Below are 18369 nucleotides of genomic sequence, written 5' to 3'. Positions count from 1 at the left end.
CATTGATGTAATTCCTTATTTGCTTTAGCCTATGGTATATTGAAGTTGTTTCAAAATAATAATAGCAATATTTTAATAACAAGACCATTGAATGAGATTTTAGATTTCTCTATAGTTTTCTTTGTCCTTAGAATATGTTCTACCAAGGATGTTCAGCCAAAATAATGTTTTTTAAAGTCACTTGAAATAATTCTATTAACTTTGTGGTTATATCACCAATTTGATAGTTAGGTTCATTCGTTTTACTTGGTTGTCAATTTGGGAGATTTTTTCTTCTAATTTTATGAATATTTTTAATATATAAAATAGTTACAAGATTCCAAAATGGAAACTATATAACAAGAGAGAAGGCTCATGATCGTCCCTGTGCCCTCGGCTCATTTCTCCCTTCTCCCTAGGCGGCCACTTGGTTAGATCCTGATTTATCCTTCCGGTGCTTCCTTTTGTAAATATAAGCACACACACACTTATATTTATATTCCCCTTCCCTTTCTTACACAAAGATAGTGTAGCATGTAAACTCTTATATACCGTGGCTTTTTTTCTCACTTAATAATGTATCCTGGAAATTACTCCACTCAGTTTGCTAAGGTATTGAGATCTCCATTGTTTTTCCCCAACTGCATAATATTCTGTTGCAGGAATGTATCATCCTTAATTCAGTAAGTCCCCTTTTGATGGACTTTGGGTTGTTTTCAAACTTTGGCTATTAAAATAATAGAGTGAATAGCCTCAGGCATGTGTCATTTTGTAATTTTGCCAGTGTATCTCTGAGATGGATCTCTAGGAGTAGGACTGCTGGTCATTATCAACCAGGGAAGCTCGCTAGAGACTCAGGGCCTTGGGTTTTTACTGGAGACTGGTCACGTAGGCAGCCGCTTCCTGGCATATACCAAAATTCCATACTCGCAGAAGGAAAACACGTGTTTGGCATAAACCATATTGTTTGTACAGTTAAGGGACAGTGAGCCACTCTTGTCTATTAACCCTGGGAACTCTCTTGAAATCCAGGTTCCCAGATGCCACACCAGCCTTGTCAGCAGCCTTTCAAAGGACAGCAGTCAGGCCTGCTAGGTTAATTCTTCTTTGCACAGCACCATTTTCATTTCTTTTTGAACTATCCGTTCATATATTTTACCCCCTTTTCTGTTAGGTCTGTGGTCTTTTTCTTCCTGATTGCTCTTTTTATATTAGGGATTTGGGTCATTTGTGACTTAAGTTGCAAATATTTTTTCCAGTTTGTCTTTTGGCTATGTTTATGGTATTTGTTGTTCGTGATTTTGAGTAATAAATTTTTCTACTCCAAGTTATAGAGGAACTTTCCCATCTAAAACTTACATTCCTTTTTTACATTTAGATCCCTAATTCATTTGGAATTTTGTAATACAGATCCTATTTTATTTTTCCACATGAGTATCCAGTTTATGCCAACATCTTTTTTTTTTTAATCCATCTTTTCCTTGCTCATTTGAAGAGCCACCTTTAGCAGACATGTGCTAAATTTCTGTATGCTTTTAGGTCTATTTCTAGACTTTCTATTCTGTTCCATTGTTCCATTTGTCTACTTATCTGCCAATATCACACTTTTAGTTGCAGAGAGTTTATAACATGTTTTACTATCTGGTAAGCTAACCTCCTCCTATCACTTACCATATTATTATTATTTTCAGAGTATTCTTGGTTCTTCTTGCTTATTTATTTTTCTATTATGAACTTTAAAATTAATGTATCTAGCTCTAGGAAAAAAATGTAGATATTTTTGTAGGGATTGTGTTAAATTTATAAATTCATGTTGTGAGAATTGACATCTTTATCATGTTGTCTTACTATCCAATAATACTGTATCTTTCATTTGGTTATGTCCACTTTTGTATCTTTCAGCATTGTATCCAAGTTTTCCTCTTATGGGATCCGTACATTTCTTGTTACATTTATTATCTATTTATTATTTTTTTTTCTGTAAATCCACTCAATTTTGAGAAACAGTCCTTAATGCCTACATGATAGATTTGATGTTGAAACCCGGCATGTGTTTATTGGTGACCACTCAGGCCAAGTAACCATCCTCAAACTGGAGCAAGAAAACTGCAGCCTGGTCACAACATTCAGAGGACATACAGGTGGGACTGAAAGCAGAGTCTCCATGTGCTGCTCTCCCAGTGAAACATCACCTGCTGCATGTTCTGATGTTCGGATGACATGTTGTGAAAGTGGCAAAGTACTCTCTGGGCTTGTGCAAAGATGCACGTTACACTTAACTGATTTCAGAACGGTTCAGTAAGATATAATGTCAAAAATTTTCTACATCAATCCAAGCAAAAGGGGAACGAATCTATTTGAAAATGTTGGTGATTTGGTTCTTTGTCATGTGGCACTGGAGAAAGCCAGTGTTGGCACATGTCAATGAGACATTGTTTGAGACTATGTGGCAAGTGCACAAACCCCGGAAGGCCAAAGGGACAGCTGCCTAGTCTGTCCTTGCCATCTTTGGAGCAAGAAGATGGTGGGCAAGACAGACTTCGACTTTCAACACAAATGAAATGAAAACTGAGTTCACCATGGGTAGCGAGGCTACATGAAAGTCCCAAGTTCCTCTTTAACTTTCCTTCCTTTTGGCCTCTTCTCAGTTTAAACCGGAGGACCCCTTTATGTTACTGGTCTGCTCAGGGTAATTTAAGCAAGATAATATAAATATCCACACTTAGCTTTTGAAAGACTTGAATAGATGATGATCACTAATTTTTTGCTGGTATTTTTAATATGTGATGTTGACCCTGGAAAATAAGTCACTGCGTTTATATGGATCTTAATGGGCTTTTGTGTCTTCTGCAGATTACCAACCCATGATTTTGTATAGAACTAAATTAATATTAAGTTTAGACATCATATATGAACAAAAGTAGGTGAATGAGGATGTAAAATGGGATAGTACCTAGATCATAAGGGGTTTCCTAAAGGGAAAAAAAGGAATGCAGTAAAGAGAAAATTGAATCCAGGGGAAAAGGTTCATAAAAGATCGTCTTAATGATCTGTGCCTTTGGGAGAGAGCACATAGAAGCATCTCCTGTGGATAGGACCCAGGTCTTTCCTGATGGAATTTTTCTTTTTAGCCACCTATACCCTGGCCAAGCCTGGCCTGGCAGGGACCCAGAACTGCCCAGGAATCTTAAACTTCTGTGTTACACTGCTGACTTCACTCTCCCAGTCTTTCACTTCCCTAAATCCTTACTCCAACTCCACCTGCTCTTGCCCTTGTTGAGGAGTGTGATCCTTGATCCCTCATTCCCCAGTGTCTCTGCCCTATCTTCCCTTCCTTCCCAGCAGTGCGTCACTTCAGCCACCTGCTGCCCAGCGTTCTCAGTTCAGGGCTCCCTTGTCCTTCCTCTTGGTGAGACTTGTCTGTGATTCAGACTCTCCACACCCTTGTGCACGCGCCCCCTGGGTCTGCCCCAAGCCACACCCAAGACTTAGATTATCATTACCATTGCAAACCCATTCCAGTCCAGACTCAAAATACCTCCGCGGACTCCTCTGCGAGTCCTCGGTGCACTCCTCCTCCCGTTCCCCTCGTCAGCTTCCTCAGACCTTCACTGCCCTCTCCAAGCCCTCCCCTCCCCAGCCTCTTCCTTCAAAGAAAAATAGGAGTTCTCAGATAGAAGCCTTTAAAAAGATTTTATTTCTTGCCCACCTTATATTCCCTTCCCAACAGACTTTTCCTCTACCCCCCTCCTTATTTCTTGCCCTCCTGCCTAGGTAGGAGTCTCCTGTCCTCTGGCCCCAGGCTAATTCTCCTCAAGGTCTCCACACCAAAAGTTATTCCCTTTTTCTCTCTTTCGACTAACTCACTCTTCTCAATTTTTTAACATGCCTGAGTTTCTTGCCTCTCTGTTAAAAAACAAACAGAAACTCTCTCAATCCGTGTCCTGTTGTAGCAATTTCCATCTTATTCTCTTTTTTTCCTTCAAGATTTTATTTTTCCTTTTTTACCCCCAAAGACCATATTTTAGTTGTGGGTCCTTCTAGTTGTGGCATGTGGGATGCTGCCTCAGAGTGGCCTGATGAGCGGTGCCATGTCCGCGCCCAGGATCCGAACTCGCAAAACCCTCGGCCACTGAGCGGAGCCTCTGAACTTAACCACTTGGCCACGGGGCTGGCCCCTCCATCTTATTTCCTTAACAACAATGTTTCTTTTTTCTTTTTTTTTTTAATTGTGGTAAAATGTACATAATCTAGAATTTACCATTTTAATCATTTTTAAGTGTGCAGTTCAGTGGCGTTAAATATATTCACATTGTTGTGCAACTGCCACCACCATCCATCTGCAGAACATTTCTCATCTTGCAAAACTGAAGCTCTATACCCATTTAACTCTAACACCCCACTCCTCCCTTCCCCAGCTCCTGGCAGCCAGCATTCTGCTTTTTGTCTCTATGAATTTGACTACTCTAGGGACTTCATATGAGTGGAATCAGATAGTATTTCTTGTCTTGTGATTGGCTTATTTCACTTAGCATAATCTTCATGTTGTAGCAAACAACAATATGATAAAGGAAATCTTAAAGGAATATCATTTCCCCAGCTGCTTCAAATTCTTTACCTCCCATTTGCTTTCCAGCCTCCTGCAATTTGGCTTGTCACTCCACTCCCCGGATGGCCAGTGGCCTGCTGGTTGCTAAATCCAGTGGACATGTTTTAAACCATGTCCTACTTAACCTTTCAGCAGCATTTTACATTGTGGTCATTCCTTCCTGCTTGTAACTGCCCTCCTTTAGCTTCTGTGACACATTCTCTCCCAGTTTTCTTCTGTGTCTCTGACTGCTCTTTCTCTTCTCCTTTGTGGCCTTTGTGGGTTCTGTCCTGGACCCTCTTCTCTTTACGCTCTTTGCTCAGTCTGCTTGATCTCAGCCACTACTCCCAGTCACAGAAATAAAAGGCACAGTCATTGTCCTCAAATTCCTCACAGCCCAGTGAGAGAAACAGAAGCTAAACGGTAATTATAGTGCACGGTGGCAAAGGCAGCGGGGGAAGCAGACACCAGGCACTTCCAAGAACACAGAATGGGCGCCTATCTTGAACAGGAGTGGGAGTTAGTAAGGGAAGGCTTCCTTGGGGAAGATGTGGCATGACCTAAGATCTTTGGGGATGAGTAAGTGTCGAGTTCATGAGAGCGAAGTGAAGAGAGCCATCCAGGCAGAGAAAACCAGCATAGTCCAAGGCATGGTGATTTGCAAGCACAGGGCTCTCTTGGGAACTCCTAGTAATTCTCTTTGACTGCAACACTGAGTATGAGGTGGGGGGCAGCCAGAAAGGAAGAAAGAGTTAGTTCAAATCCCTGAGAGCATTATCTTGATGTTAGTGAGAAATCATCAAAGAGTTTTTAAGCAAAGAAGTTAACCTGATTGGATTTGAAGATTGTTCTGGCAGTAGAGTAGAGAATGTAACTAGGAAACTGTCCCTCGAAATGCAGCAGTGGTAATGGGAAAGTGAGGAATGGATGGACCCAAGGTAAAATTTAGGCAGTGAGCTCACAGGCCTAGTGACGACCTGGATAGTTCCCAGATTCAGCGTAGGCAGAGGTGGCTTTCAGCCTGACGTTTTGGCTCTCCTGGTCAGGCTTGCACCATATGGTGGCTGATGGGAGTGCTCTGAGTTCTGTGTTGCTGCCTCCAGGTCAGAACAGGGGTAAATAGCTGCTTCTTACCACTGTGTGGTGAGCCAGATGTGGCCCAAGGGTTTCACATCTTCTGGGTTAGTTCTAACATAAAATGTCACCTTGGCATTGTGTCTTATCTTTCTCAGAGAAGTTAAAGCATTTTCATATGATTTCATCATGAAATATCTTTGAGGAAGACAGGACGTGGCCCAGGAAGGTCGCTAACTAACGTGAAGGTAAATGTAGCAGATGAGATATTTAACTTGTTGTTCGTAGGCAGTAGTATCTACCCGTGGCCGCTGTGGCTACAGCACAGCTCAGTCACTTAAAGCCAGAGCAGGGATGTCTGAGAGATCCCACAGTGATTCGAACATACCGTTGAGCTCTTCCTATGCGGTAGGCCCATTCTGGACCCTGGAATGTCCCAAACTCAGCCGGACACAATTCTGGGGAAGGGGTTTTTTTTTTTTTTTTTTTTTTAAAGATTTTATTTTTTCCTTTTTCTCCCCAAAGCCCCCCGGTACATAGTTGTGTATTCTTCGTTGTGGGTTCTTCTAGTTGTGGCATGTGGGACGCTGCCTCAGCGTGGTCTGATGAGCAGTGCCATGTCCGCGCCCAGGATTCGAACTAACGAAACACTGGGCCGCCTGCAGCGGAGCGCGCGAACTTAACCACTCGGCCACGGGGCCAGCCCCTGGGGAAGGGGGTTTTTAATTTATTTATTTATTTATTTATTTTTGTTCTTAGAGAAAGCCAAATTTCTTTACTAAGTAATGTTAAAAATCACGGTGTCAAAAACATACAGTGAAGAGGAGTAATTGCTATGATACAGGATAGCAGATGCTTCACTTAACAGTGGGACAAAATTACTCATTTAATTGGTTTATCAAACACCGAAATAGTGCTTCCTACTATGTGCCAAGTGCTGTTCTAAGTGCATTACATATTAACTCATTTAGTCCTCATATTTACAGATGAGGACACTGAGGGACAGAGAGGTCAAGTGACATGCCCGAGATCATACAGTTTACTAGGTGGCACAGCTGGGGTCTGAACCTAAGCAGGCAAGTTTAGTCTGTACACTTAACCTGCGTGATTGTGTACTGATGTCTGTGGTGCCCATTACATATCAGCCTACGTACTCTGCACATATGGAGGAGATACGCTTGCTATCTTTGGAGCACAGAATCTGGACAAGAAGTTTGCTGGACTCAGTACTGACAGACGACTAGTTATGTGCAATAGGGAGAGTTATTGCTACCTGGATAAAGAGATAGCACTAATGAATTGGAACTCAATAATGAGCCTACTAATATTCTTAGTGTTGAAAGAAATAGTATGAATATGATCAAGTTGCAAGCGGTGAGTGCTGCGTGAGGAAAGGCATGGGGAGTGTAAGACTGCCTTTCCAACCAGAAGCATGCCATGTTTTTCTTTTGGGAAGGAACTTAATTTCTTTACTGGCATTATTTTTACTTTAAATAGTAGAAAATGTTCATTACTGGCTTTATCAGTATATGATACATTACACAGCACTTTTACTGATAATGCCAGTAAAGATTCTTTCTATTATTTTAAGCAACTTAGCAGTATAGTCATTATCTTGATTGAATAGGTTAAAAATATCAATTAAAATATCTCCAGTTCCAAACATCAACATCAAATTTGAGATACCGAAATAATTTTTTAGGATGACTGAATTGTGATGAAATGGATACATCACTGCAAGTTTGACTTTTTTTTTTTTTTTTTTTTGAGGAAGATTAGCCCTGAGCTAACATCTGCCACCAATCCTCCTTTTTCCTGAGGGAGATTGGCCCTGAGCCAACATCCGTGCCCATCTTCCTCTATTTTATATGTGGGATGCCTGCCGCAGCCTGGCTTGATAAGCAGTGTGTAGGTCCATGCCCAGGATCCAAACCACCGGCCACGGGCTGCCAAAGTAGAGTGCATGAACTTAACCACTACACCACCGGGCCAGCCCCACTGCAAGTTTGAAATTCTTCCAAATCTTAATGTTTTTATTTTATTCATAGAGGAAAAAAATGACTGTAGTTAAAAACTACATCCACAAGTTACAACTGAATTTAGAGAAATACTTTTATGTGGCTGAATACAACCACAGAGTAGACTGGAAATCTTTTTGCCTATGTCTCACAAGTGGCAATATTCAATTTTCTTGCTTTTACATGGAATGGGCTGGTCAACTTAGTGTCTAATGAATTCCTGAAGCAGACTTTAATGAGAAGTCTTTCTGGTTCCACATATGATCTGAATATCCAAAACCATCTGCAAGAGCCTTCAAACTCTTGTAGCCATTCCTGCCAACTCATAGCAGTGAGTTAGCATTTTCCAATTTAGTAGCAATGAAGAGCAAGAAAAGAAGGTGATCAAGTGTAGAACTTGACCTATGTATGACTCAAGCATTCTGTTCTAGATGCCTTCTTTGTCCTTATTGTATATTGTGGCGTTGATCCAGGTACAGATGGATACACAAAGAATGCACAGATTCCTCCTCCGCCAAAGAAGGAAGTCTAGGGCAGTTCTGTCATCCATAACACACGCTGGCCAGTGAGTTGAGGCTGACTGGAGTATCTTCCAGGGTTAAAGTGGTGTCACTGATCACTTCTTTCTGGGAAGCTACACTGAATTAGCAAGGTAGATCCTTTTGTGGAGATCTCCACACATATCTGAGGGCTGCATGATCTACTGGTAGTGTTTTCTTAAATACTCAAAAGCCTCTTATGACCACTCTTGAGGTGCAAGTTATTGTGGTTTTGGGGAGGGAAGCAAGTTAATGCCTGGCCTTCGTACAAGAAGTATAATACCAAGGGTTCTCACGGTGCCCCTGGAAAGAAAATGTTTATAATTGTTGGGCCACTCAAGTGAGATGTTCACCAGTTGGGGGGCAACAAGTTGACAGTGCCTTCAGTGTGGCTTCCCAGATGGGTGGTAAACCTTAGGAGTCCCAGTTCAGGTCAAATAATTGAGTCTAGTCCTCGTTTTAGGAGGGACTGTCTTATTTGTGTGTGCCACCAGCTGGGTGACATTTGTCTGCCTCATGGAATGGCTGAGGGGAAATGTAAGGGGAAAACCACTGGATTTCTAAGTAGACCCTGATGCTGTATTTGTTCAGCTGGTTAGGTCCAGGACCTTGGGGGTCATGGATAAGGTCAGTACTGTAGGCCAGCTTAAACTCGTGCTTGGAGTCTTGTAGGTAGTAGCCTTAATTAAATGACATATGAGACAGATTGAATAGATTTGATCCCAGCCTGCGTCACCCAGGTGAATCAGAGTGACCAGTGGAGTGATGTATTCATAGGTAGACTTGCCAGAAGGCAAGTTAGTACAGAATTGAGGGGTTTCTGTGTGGGGAGACTTTTCTCTCACATTTCTGTACTTTTTTCATATTGAGGCACTGAATGCCCTTTTCAAAGGGATGTGTCTGCTTAGGAGCAAAGGGCAGGCATGCCTACTGCCTATTTTGAGAGATTCGAGTTCCCTAAGTTTAGGGTTCTTCTGCACACCATGCAGGGCTCCTTTTGGCTCTCTTCATGTTTTCCTGTGGAAATTGAGACTTGAGGAACCAGCATAAAATGCTAACATTCTTGCTGCTGTTACTCCTGTAAATGATAAACTATCATTCGTCTCTGACCAAGGGGTCTCATACCTTCTACCAGCATCCGTGGAACTATGGCAGGTTTGCTTGCTAACTTGTAAGTAAGATAAAAGCTAAGGACTATCTAACATTAATACTATTCAAAAAGAGAAGGGGGTTTTTTAAGGATTAGTTTAATCTCCTCACTCCGCTATGCCTCAAACAAAGAACTTAAGATGAACCCAGATCCATTACAGAGTGATCTTGGGGATCTCATCAGTCCAGATCTAAACTTGGAAGCTGACAAGTCTTCGGTATGTGTGTGAAGTTGTAGCCGCTCACCCGTCACTCCCTGTTACGGTACAGAAGGTGTTAGGAGATGTGGGTTAGTTCTGGGATCGGCCTAATAGTCGTACCCAGAGGCCAAAAACCTAACGTTTACTAATCCATGGGGACTTACGAAACTAGTTTTATGTTCTTCTGCTCCCTCTGCTGGTTTTATTTCTTGGTTATTTCTGCAGAAATTACAATGTATTTCTACCAAAAAGTAATACACTGACCTGAACAAAAGGAAAAAAATCAGATTTTGACCATTGGAAATTCATAGTGTCAATAAAATTGTTTTGTTTTGTTTTGTTTTACTTGTAAGAATTTTTTGGTTAGTATAAACATCTTGGGAACAGGAGGGCTTGGATGTAAATCTGCCAAAGCATACTACTTAATGAAAAATTAAAAACAGATTTGTTCATTAACCGTTAGGAGAATTATTGAAAGTAACAATATAACGATAATAAAAATAACTAAAACAAGGACAGGCATAGTTCAGTGCAAATATGAAGGTTCAAATCATTAAATTGAAAACAATTTTTGTTTACAGTGGAGGCTTTCACATCCGGTAGATGCGGACTTTCGTTGAGTCGGTCAAGTCATTAGCTCTCCATATGATGAGTGCTGGGTTACATAGGTGAATAAAACAAGCATAATGCCTGACCTCTGCATCTTCCAGTCATGAAATATTAGCATTAAGCCAGGAATTTCAGATAATTAATCAAAATGTTATGAGTGTAGCGAGTGCTGTGAAGCCCCAGCACGCGTAGGCTGCATTGGGAGCCGGTACAAGTGGGCCTCTCCTTTTCCGGAGAGTTAAGGAGAGGCTTCCAAGGAAGTGGTGTGTAAATATACCCTAAGGAGAAAGGGGAGTTACCCAGGTGATGAGAACATTCCAGGCACTGCATGTATGAAGCAGGTATGAAGCCTGGAGCAGGAAAGTGTGAGTAACAGAATGAAGTCAAATGGCCCGTGTGGAGAGCCAGGGGTGAGGAATACAGGTTGACCTTCGAGGCAGTGTTAAGAACTTCGGATGTTGTTCTCAGGCACTGGGAAACCAGTGATGAAGTTTAAGCAGTGTACTAACGTGGTTTCCATTTTAACAAATCACTGTGGCAGCTGTGGGTGGTGGATTGAGTGGGAACAAGAATGGATGTGAGGAGACCATTTAGAAGGAAGACTACTGCTGGAGTCCCTAGAAAAGGTGACACTTGTTTGGACTGAGGAGATAGCAGTGGGCATGGAGAGAAGAAGAAAGATTCAGGATCTCTGTAGGAGATTAGGAGTCAGCAGCATTTGGCCATTGGGCTAAGAGTGGCTCCCAGGTTTCTGTCTGGAGCATTTGGGTGGATGATGATGCCGTTTACTGAAGCCAGGAACTTGACTTGGAGGTGGAGCAGGTTTGGGAGAGAATATCATGGTGCTTTCAACTGAACGTGACCAAGAGACGTCCTTGGGGAGGTGGCAAGGAGACAGCTGGAGATCCGTTTGTGGATCTCAGGAGGAAGGTGTAGCCTAGAGATGGAGGACATTTAGCTTTACAGAAACACTCATCACTTTAACCTAGAGCAAAATGCAGTAACGAAAGGTCAAATATTTTATCCAAGAATCTTCGTGATCTGAGGATTTACTTTGGTGGCCCTCCTTTAGCCACATTTAGCCTATAAACCTTCACCTGGCAGGGTATAAGGGAACACTCGTACTGAGGTACCGAATCATACTGGTAAAGACACACCCAGCAGTTTCCAACCCTGACTTTGCAACAGTCCACAGTCTTTAGCTTTTGCAAGAAATGTTGTAAAGCTCTCCAGAAAATTATTTCACTAAGCCTTTTGTAATGTATGTTAAATTTCTAAAAATGTTTATACTGTTTGATCTGGTTCCACGTTTGGGAATCCCTTCTAACTAAATAATCAGAAATGTGAACAAAGTTTTATATATAAAAATGTTCATCTTAGCAAAATTTATAATAGTTAAAGTTGAGAAAAATCTAATAATAAGTGAAATAAGTTAAGGTACCTCCATGTGTTGAGACATTATACAGCCATTAAAAATTACATCTATGAGAGTATATAATAGTATAGTTAAATTCTATAATGATAAAAACCTTTATTTTTAAGAATGAATTCATTTGTTAAAAATTATTCTGTCGGTCATATTGTCAAGGTCAAAAACAGGAAGAAGCATATAATGAAACATTGTGGGGAGCAGAAAGATGCAGTAAGCTGAAGTGAAGTCAAAAAAATAGAAGAAATGATTTTTGTCATTTAAGATATCATAAACCCTGGAAACCCACAATCATAGACCCTGGCTCTCATTGTCCGACCTAGTTAGGAGGGCAAGGAGGATGGTATGCATGTGGACTGAGTGTGAGGTGTGTGTCACACTGCTGTGGAAGGCAGGCTCACTGATGGTAGCTGCCTTCTCCTGCTGCCAAAAGCCTCTAGTAGAAAGGACTGTTCATCAGGAGGCTGTCTGCTGAGAGATTCAGGAACAGTCGCGTCGGAAGGAAGAGGCTGTTCAGTCAGCGGCTCTTCTCCCCACCTCTTTGCTCCTCCATGTCTCTCAGTGCGCTGCCTTCCTGCCGGCCCCACCCTCGAGGCTCACCCAGTGCCTCTGTAGTGATGGTTTATTGCTCTTGTTTGTTGTCTGCCCATTCTTCTCTGCCTTCAAATTCAACAGGCCAGTTGAGTAAATATTTATTGAGTGCCTCCTGTGTATCAAGCACTGTGCACTGTGCTTGAATACAGAGATACTGAACCCAAAGCCTACTGTGGAGATGGATTTATAATCCAACAAAGTTTGACAAAATGGTGAGTGTGACAACAGAGATGTACACAGAGGTGGGAACCTCACCTGGATTGGGGGTGTTGGGAGAAGGCTTCTTGCAGGAGACACCTGAGCTGCACCTTGAAGAGGGAGAAAAGTTACTTGGGTGATAAAAGGTAGAATGGGCACTCTAGGCAGAGAGAGTAACCACAGGTCCCATGAGAGAATGACTCCACCAAATACAATGTGCATGCCCTTCTTGTTCTCAAAACTAAGCCCATTGTCTTACCATTGTACATTTGTGTTGGCATAGCGTCTAATTTCATTTGATTGTATCCACAGAGCCTAATACGTGCTTGTTGAACTGACTTGAAATGAATTCTTTAATTTACAATTTATAAGCCAACCTCCAATAGGACCCATTGTTAGGATATTTACATAGAGCTAGGATGAGACCCCAAAGTTATTTGTTTCCTTCCCCAGTCCATCTTATTTCCTGTCTTGCTGCTTTTCCTTCCATCTTTTCCACTGTTAATAGAGCATGTTAACACTCTGAGCCTTGGGAGGGTCTGATGAGTATACCTTGACTTGCATTAACCTGGTTCTCTCTTCCTAACTCTATATTACCAAGAACTTTCCTTCCCAGTTCTGGCCCCTTATAGCCTGATGTGATGTGGAAAAACTAGAGATGGGTCTTGTTTCTAAAACTTTAATTGACCTCATGATTGTGGGATAACATGGGAACAAGCTGATCACTGCCTTAAAGCTAACTCAACAATAAGCGCTGTCTTGGAGATGGTATAGATGAGGTCTCCTGCAGTGTAATCATAGCTCACATTTATTGAGAGCTTCCCAGGTGCTAGGCACCATTTTATGTGCTCACATATATTAACTCATTTAATCCCAACAAAACTATTATCATGCCTATTTTACAGATGAGACTTCTGAAGCACAAAGACATTAAATAACTTACCCAAGGCCACATACCTAATAAGGATAGAGCTGGAATTTAAGCCTAGAATCTGATTCCAGAGCCAGTGCACTTATAATACCATATCTAAACCTCCAGTTTCTTTACCATAAACTATCCTTATCCCTTAGTCACCAACAAAGAAGGCAAAGGGCCTCCTTCTCATGGTGCAGTGTTTATAGATGTGGGTGTGTATTGAGGGAAATTGAAAGGTATTTATCACTTGGCATGTAATAAGCTCTATTTAAGTATTTCCATGTTTGTTCTGACAGGATGAACAGCTCTTGCAATTAAGTCTTTAATTAAGTTAAATAAGCCTTTCTAGCCATTTTTTTTTACCATTGCCCACCATAATTTAAATCTGACAAGATGCTTTAAAGAACCTGAGCTACCCATTTTATATGTTGTCATAGTCTGTTTGGGCTGCCATTACAGAATGTCATAGATTGGGTGGCTTATAAGTGACACATATTTATTTATTATGGTTCTGGAGGCTGGGAAGTCCAAGATCAAGGTGCTGGCAGACTCAGTGTCTGGTGAGGGCCACTTCCTCGTTTCTAGATGGTTACCTTCTCATTATAACATCACACAGCAGAAGGGGGTGAGGGAGCTCTCTGGGGTGTCTTTCGTAAGGGCAATCCCATTCCTGAAGGCTCTGCCCTTGTGACCTCGTCACCTCCAAATATCGGGGATTAGGTTTCAACATAGGAGTTTTAGGGGGACGCAAACAGATGTTAAATAGGGGAAATCCCATTTGTCATCTTTCTCTTTTCTATCCCTCTAATCCTAGTGGCTTAACCAGTCAAACAAGACCATCTCCAGAGCTTCTCCTTGAGATGAGCATTCTCTAACCTAAAAGGTGTGAGTAGCAAAATAGATGAAGGCTGTTCACACGGGTCAGCCAGGAAAAGAGACGTCACATGCCTGTTCTGCGTGCTAAGAACAAGGCACAGGACATTGATTTGTGTGCTTACTCCTTGCAGTCATTTGCTCATTTGTCTGTGCTTAGAGTTCCTACTGTAAGCCAGGCAGAATTCTAGGTCCTGGGGAGACTATGGTGAACAAGCCAAAACCCTGGCCCTGCCACAGCTTGTATTCTGTTGGGGCAGCAGACAGTAAATAAATAGATTGTTATGCTCTGAAGAAAAATAAAACAAAATAAGGACTAGAGTGATAAGAGCAGACAAGGAAGGTCTCTGTAAGGAGGTTGCATTTGAGCAGGGACCTGTGTGAAATGAGGGAATGAGGGGAGCAAGTAAGGTAGAGAAGGGGAGGAAGGGAAGCCCCACGATAGGGGCAGGAGTGAGATCAGGAAGGGCCTTGAAAGGCCATAGAGAGGACTTCGGGTTTTCCTCTGAATGGGATGGCAAACCATAGGAGTGATTTGAGCAAAGGGTGTCATAATCTGCTTTGGGTTTTTCGATGATTGCTTTGGTTGCTAGCCGGAGAACAGCTAACAGAACAGGAGTGGAGCCCAGGAAACCTTGTAGAAGGCTCTTATAATAGTCTTAGGCTTTCTTTTTTTTTTACTTTCACGTTGAAATAATTTCAGACATTAAAGAAGTTATAAAATATTGCAGAGTCCTATACATCCTTCATCCATATTCCCCAAATGTTAACGTCTTTGAAAACTACAGTACAAATGTCAAAATCAGGAAATTAACATTGATACAATACTATTCTACAGACCTTACTCACATTTTTCCAGTTATCCTGCTAATAACCTTTTTCTGTTTCAGAATTCAACCCAGGACCACGCATTCATTTGGTTATAATATCTCCTTAGTTTCCTTTAACCTAGAATAGTTCCTCAGTCTTTTTTTGTCATTCATGACCTTGGCATTTTTGAGTACTAGCCAGAATGTCCCTCCTTTGTAGAATGTCCTTCCATTTGAGTTTGTCTGATGTTTCCTCATGGTTAAATTCAAGTTATGCATTTTTGATAAGAATACCACAAAAATGACGTTGTGTCCTTGTCAGTGCATCATATCAGAGGCATGATGTTGATTTGTTCTGCCCTGGAGATGTTAACTTTAATCATTTGGTTAGGGTACAGTCTGCCAGGTTTCTCCACTTAATCACCCTTTGTAATTCATAAGTATTTTATGAGGAAATACTTTGAAACTGTGTAAATATTCTGTTTTTCATCATATTTCTGCCCAGTAATTTTATTCATGATTCTTACCAGAAACAGTTATGATTATAGTGTTTGCCAAATTTGTGGGTTTTTTATTATCGTTATCTCTTCCACACTGTTTGGTTGGAATTGTACCATAACTTTCACTTCTCCCCCATTTATTTATTTATTCAGTTGATTGTATTGATTTGGATCCAAAAATTTTTATTTATTTCTGTGTGAGAATTTGTTACTACCATTTATTTATCTTGTTGCTCAAATTGTCCCCAGTTTGGCTGTTGGGAACCCCTTCACATTGCTTCCTGTCTCCTCTTCACATGTCCCCATCATCTTTTGAGCAAGTCGTACTTTATGGTACCATATGACATTCCTGGCTTATTTTGTGTACTCCTTGCCTCAGCCCTAGATTCAGCTATCCAAATAACCCTTATTCCTTTTATTACAGAATAGTAATTAGAAGGCAAAATCTGGGTGCTATGTGTGCTTATTATTAATGGGGTGTCATTGCTTCTTGGCCCTCTCAGTAGACAGAGCTAGAAAAAATATATATGTGTATTCACACATCTATAACTATTTCTATATCTTGGATGTGTGTGCTTGTACACACACCTGATTCCGTACTGATATTTCAAATTCGAATCTAACCCCGGAGAGTTTATTCTAAACTTCCCTCCTTATTTGTAACTCCTATTATAATAGTGAGAATCTCAGCCTTTATTATCCTCAGTACATTTCTTAGTTGCTCAATCCTAAATACACATTAGAATAGTGTCAGACTTGCTAACCTGTATAACCTGTATCCCTGTGAAGTACAAACCTACTGACTAGAGTACCGTATTTGTGTACAAGTCTTTTTATATTTAGCCTTAAACTATACAATTGAACTACCATTTTCCAAAGCTACTTTTGTCAGTTCTCCTCCTGCTCCCCTTCAGTGTGGTTGTATCATTCATTTATAATACAGCTAGGTTCACTTGTTTCTGTTTATATTCCATGTGGGGTCCATCACTACCCCACACTCCTGGTTGATTTTAATTATTCACTTGTTTTTGAGTATGTGAAACATTAACATGGTTCCCAAACTCAGAATCAAACAAAAAAATGTACTCAGAAAAGTGTTAATCTCTTTCATCCCTCTCTATTTCCATTTCCCAGCTGCTCCCACACACCTGCTTTTAGTTAACAAATCTCATTCGTTTCTCATCGACCCTTTTTCCTTAGCTGAGAGGTAACATAATGTAGATATTCTTTTGCATTTTGCCTTTTTCACTTTACAGTATATCCTGTAAATCACTTCATATCTATCCAAGAGTTCTTGTTCATTCTTCATAACAGCGTAGTACTCAGTGAATGTACCATAGTTTATTCACCTACTCTCTCATACAAGCTTTTAGGTTGTTCCCAATATTTTGCGATTTCAGACAATGCTGGAATGAACAGCCTTGTGCATGTGTATTTTTGTGGGTGTGGAGACAGTATCTTTGAGACAAATTCCCAGAAGTGAGATTGCTGGATTAAAAGCTAAGCACATATGTAGTTTTGTTGGATATGGCTTTCCACGTTTTACTAGTTTGCATTCTCATCAGCAATGTATGAGAATGCCTTCTTCCCCCATAGCCTTTATAACAAAACATGTGTCAGACTTTTTAATTTTCCAGGCAAGAATTTTGACAGTGGCTCATACAAGGGTGGTAGCAGTAGAGGTGGTGAAAAGTGCTTAGATTCTAGATATATTTTGGAGAAAAAATCAATTCAGAGTTTATAATGGATTGCTTTGGAGGCTAATGCAACAATTTTCTGACCAGGGTTCTCTCCAATTCTGTTTAAATATTAGGCATCAATATTTACAGTCTAAACCAGTAACTTCTTTTCATTTCTCTGACATTTATGAAGCTTTTGCCGATTCTCATCTTTCTCTTGGGCCAGGCTTGTTATAATATTCCAGTAAACATATGGCATTGTAATAGGTAATGCTAACTACTCTTAACAAATAATTTTCAATATTTCAGTGGCTTAATGCTGCTGAAGTTTATTTCTCACTCATGTGACAATCCAATGCCAGTGTTCCTGATTTACAGGTCTTTTCTGGTGATTCAGGGACCCAGGCTCCTTCTAGAATTTCTCGTGCCATGGGGTCTCGGAGTCCTCTAGGAGGAAGTGTAAAGAGACAGTGGAAAAGGGATATCTTAACTGCCTGGCCTACAAGCGATGCATGTTACTTCCTCATACTTTCTGGCTTCCATGGCTGAGGACTGGTCCCATGCCCCCTAGATTCGGGAGGGCCCAGTAAATGTGGTCCCTGCAGGACAGCAGCTTTCCAGGGAGCACTGTATATATGGAAGGGGGCATATGAATTTAGGTGAACAATTAGCTAACTCTGCCACAGATATTTAACAAAGTCAGCCATTTGGGTACTGTGTGGAAATAAACATTTTGCAGGATGGAATGTATATCCTGAAGTATTACATTCTAAAATTCTGAAAGAAGCTTTAAAAAAAAAAAGGTATATGGAGTTTAATAGCAGGAAAAGAAAATGAGTTATACAGAAGGAGAAAATATTCAGCTTTGAAAAGCTAAGTAAGCATAGCAGAACAGTTCCGAATAACAAGATTTGTGGATGAAAACAAAGACTTTTGTATTTTCATTCATCTGCTCCTTCATTCATTCAACAGACAGCACTAGACCCTGTTTGCTGCTGGCTCTGTGCTTGAAGCTGTTATGGATGGGGTTGAGGGGCGGCAAGTGGTGAGGAAAGAGGAGATGGGAGCTGCACGGGGTGGTTACTGCATGTGCCCTGGGGGAGGTGATGTGTATTCTTACATGGACAGGAATATATTCAAGCAGAATGTTGTGCAGGTATGAGAAGAAGCCATTAAGCATAATTCAGAATAGTGAGGGTTTTTTTCCCTTTTGGT

At 41.0% G+C, this 18369-nt stretch overlaps 1 protein-coding gene across 3 annotated transcripts in view; it reads left to right on the top strand.

The window, feature by feature from the left end:
• WDFY2 (WD repeat and FYVE domain containing 2) overlaps nucleotides 1–18369 on the top strand; it is a 174538-nt gene that overhangs the window by 132976 nt on the left and 23193 nt on the right. For 2 of the 3 annotated variants that reach the window (XM_014851400.3, XM_070520612.1), the window contains exon 6: nucleotides 2008–2120. The exons of the other annotated variant lie outside the window; for it this stretch is intronic. In XM_014851400.3, coding sequence (XP_014706886.1) covers nucleotides 2008–2120 — 113 coding nt within the window. The remainder of the gene's footprint in view (nucleotides 1–2007; nucleotides 2121–18369) is intronic. 3 annotated transcript variants of the gene reach the window in all.

Source organism: Equus asinus, chromosome 11 (genome assembly GCF_041296235.1).
Source record: "Equus asinus isolate D_3611 breed Donkey chromosome 11, EquAss-T2T_v2, whole genome shotgun sequence".
Taxonomy (NCBI): Eukaryota; Metazoa; Chordata; class Mammalia; order Perissodactyla; family Equidae; genus Equus; species Equus asinus.
The sequence above is the reverse complement of the archived record's forward strand: the minus strand, read 5'-3'. Positions and strand labels throughout refer to the sequence as shown.